Source organism: Drosophila simulans, chromosome 3L, assembly GCF_016746395.2.
Source record: "Drosophila simulans strain w501 chromosome 3L, Prin_Dsim_3.1, whole genome shotgun sequence".
In the NCBI taxonomy this organism is placed as follows: Eukaryota; Metazoa; Arthropoda; class Insecta; order Diptera; family Drosophilidae; genus Drosophila; species Drosophila simulans.
Window position 1 is genome coordinate 12,916,967 of NC_052522.2, and position 2,982 is coordinate 12,919,948.

Here is a 2,982-nt window from a genome sequence, read left to right on the forward strand (position 1 = left end):
ATGTTATAACATTGCTTTTCTGCATGGTATAGCCTTAGAAAATATAAGGCTACTGAAAATTTGAAAAAGTTTGTTAAATGCTATCCATTATAATTTTGTCCATTTCCTCAATGAATAATAAACTTTTCACCCCTTACATAAAGTTATTTTGGCATCATGTCGTTTTGAAGATGATTGAATTCGTTGGAAATTCGTATTTTCAGCATTTCCTTGAAGAGCGACAAAGCATTTGGATTTATTATTCAACTAATCAAGTATTTATTAGAATGCCCCGGGGGTTGACTGACACCATAGGCATAGCTGTTGATGGTCGCATCCCCCTCCCAAATCGTATCCTTCCCCAACCCGGCCACCCTTTCACTTGGCACACACTTTCACTTATTACCGTTTTCCGGCCGCCCCCGGGGGACATGGACCCGCCCAAATGGCCGACCAGCACGTAACCTCCACCCGCCTCGAGGGTCCCCCCGTTCGGGCGCTATGTCCCCCATGTGGACAACGTATCTCTTTCGGCTTATCTGCCACAACCGCCGCCTGTGCCTGCGTCTGTGACGTGTCCCGATGTCGTTAACTCGCGCGTGCCCCATGCTGCCGGCATATAGAGTGTGCAGTGTTTTCACCTGTCAACAATATTTCATGCCCACTGTGCATTGTGCATTAGAATGACGGCGGGGCAACAGCTGCCCGTTCCCGTGTGTTCCTCTATTCCGGTTTACCCATTCCATAACCCCGATTTCCTTCCCGGTTCAACTTTCTCCCTTTTATTAACCATCCCCTTTCCTTTGCCGCCATCCCTGTGCGCCTAGAAAAGTCGATCAGGTGGAACGCAGCGTGCAGTGTTTACGCCTTCTGGCTTGCCGTTTGGTTACGGCCTTCTTTTGCGAAATTCCCGCTTTTCCCACTCAACCTTATCAGCTTTTTCAGCCAGCTAATCAGTGATGTCAAGTATAGTCATATGCATTATAAGAAGAAACTTAATGGATCCAAACAGAAGTAGGTAACTAAAAGGTATAACACGTTTACTTAACACGTTTCTCATAAAAGAAGTTGATATTCATAATAACTGGGGAACTTAAATTAGCAAACTATATACATAAAGTATAGAAAATGAACAATTCGAATATGATATGTATCCGCGTTGAATGAAAACTTCGCTAGTTTGACAGCACTGCTGCACACACATGTTTGTCCTGCGCCTAATTTTGGGTTGCGTGCACCATGCGTCGCGTCACGTTGAATGCGACTTGCGTGCAGCAAAATAACTACTTCGTGTTGGCAGCTCTACGTTGTTGCCGCTTATCATGGGCCCGAAAATTGCCATGGCAACAACAAGTTGAAAACGCAATTTTCGGCTTTTGCATTACAGTTTTACCCCCAAAAAAACAGAACAGAACAGTCCGCCCTTTTACAATGCGGGCAATTTGAATGGAAACAGATGTATGCATCGATTATGTATAATGATGCAAAGTTTGACAGGTTTTTTTTTGCTTTTAATAATTTATTAATTGTGCAGTTAAAGAAATAAGTGCTTGTCATTGTATATAAAATATTTCTGTTGATTTTGCAGGAAGCTAAAATTAACATTAGTAATCTAATTTTGAGGTCTATATATCTGGATTCCTCTCTCTTTACCATGTTCGCCTGCATATAACTTTCTTATTTGGCACATAAGTGCTAATTGAAGAAGAATCTGCGCTGCATTGCAACAATTGCACTAAGTTTAGTTGATTTCCAGCTTCCAACATGAATAGGTCTATGTGGATTTTAGTTTGTGCAACGCTTTGCTTGACTTTTTTGCAACAAGTGGCATCTCAAGATGTGCACTCCAGATCTAAACGTTTTTTGATATTTCCACGACAAGCGCCCACAAGGCACCAGGTAATCTTACTTTTAATTCAAGTAAATAACTTATAATTTTAATGATTCATCTATTAGTTTATTGCTGGTATTGGTATTCCTGCGGATCTTGAGTATGAATCACTCACTGTGGGCTATGTCCTCAAAGCGGAGTACTATCTGCCCTATAATGCAACCGTCTACAGGCAAAACCCACTGTTTCCTGAATACAAACCAAACAACATAGACGCCCAGGATCAACGGAAATTATTCATGAAACCCACAGATTTGCGCTGGCAACTATACCAGTTTATCGAACACATGCTTAATGGGTATGGTCATCTTACTTTTATTTCAATTATGATTCTTAAATTATGAGATAGGTATGGATTAAATGGTCATGACTGCCTTTTGGAGGCCATTTGCGAGGCTAATAACATCAAATTTGCGAAGGACTTTAGTACTGCTGGAGAAATGTTACACTTGCTTTTAAGGTGAATCATCTAATAATTCATTTTGTGTTTTTAAAATATTTAAAAATTCATTTCTTTATGCAGTCCTTCTTCTACTTTAAACTCGGAGTCTAATCGAGCTCTGGATTTTATACTTGCGGAAAAAGATGGATCACGAAGGGATTGTTCAAAGTATGACTGCAATACAAAGATAATTAATTGGTTTTCGTTCGTCAACAAAATGAACTTTTGATATAAAATAAAGATACGTAAAAAATCAAATAATCAATACGTTGCCTTAGACCAAGTTAAAGGAATCGAAAACTCTAATTAAAGCCAAGCAATACGTTGAATATTCGGTGTCGGCTATGTATAGCAGAATTTGATATGGATGCAGACAGCGAGGTGGCCCGACCCTATCTGACATATCAATAGCCACCTGAATCACCTTGTTTTCCTCCTATTTCATAGCCGGAGAGTTTCAATTTAAAATTCATTGAAATTTCGAACGTTCGTGGCCCGCAGACACGCCAAACGTGGAACACAAAAAGCTGCCCCGGGTTGTTTATAGGATTTGTCAAACACACCGAGAGACAGGAGGAGGAAAGTACAAAATAAAAAAAGAGGAGGAATCTCGCCGGCGCGTCATAGTCATCACCCTGACAAAATCCCGGAACACAAAAGAGCGACAGGG

At 40.7% G+C, this 2,982-nt stretch overlaps 1 protein-coding gene across 1 annotated transcript; it reads left to right on the top strand.

Moving 5' to 3' along the window:
- Positions 1–1,729: 1,729 nt before the first annotated feature.
- Positions 1,730–2,541, top strand: LOC6737922. Its single transcript, XM_016171419.3, has 4 exons — positions 1,730–1,878; positions 1,936–2,168; positions 2,220–2,330; positions 2,394–2,541. The coding sequence occupies exons 1-4, from the start codon at positions 1,744–1,746 to the stop codon at positions 2,539–2,541; spliced, it is 627 nt and encodes a 208-aa protein (XP_016031689.1). The 5' UTR covers positions 1,730–1,743.
- Positions 2,542–2,982: the final 441 nt, after the last annotated feature.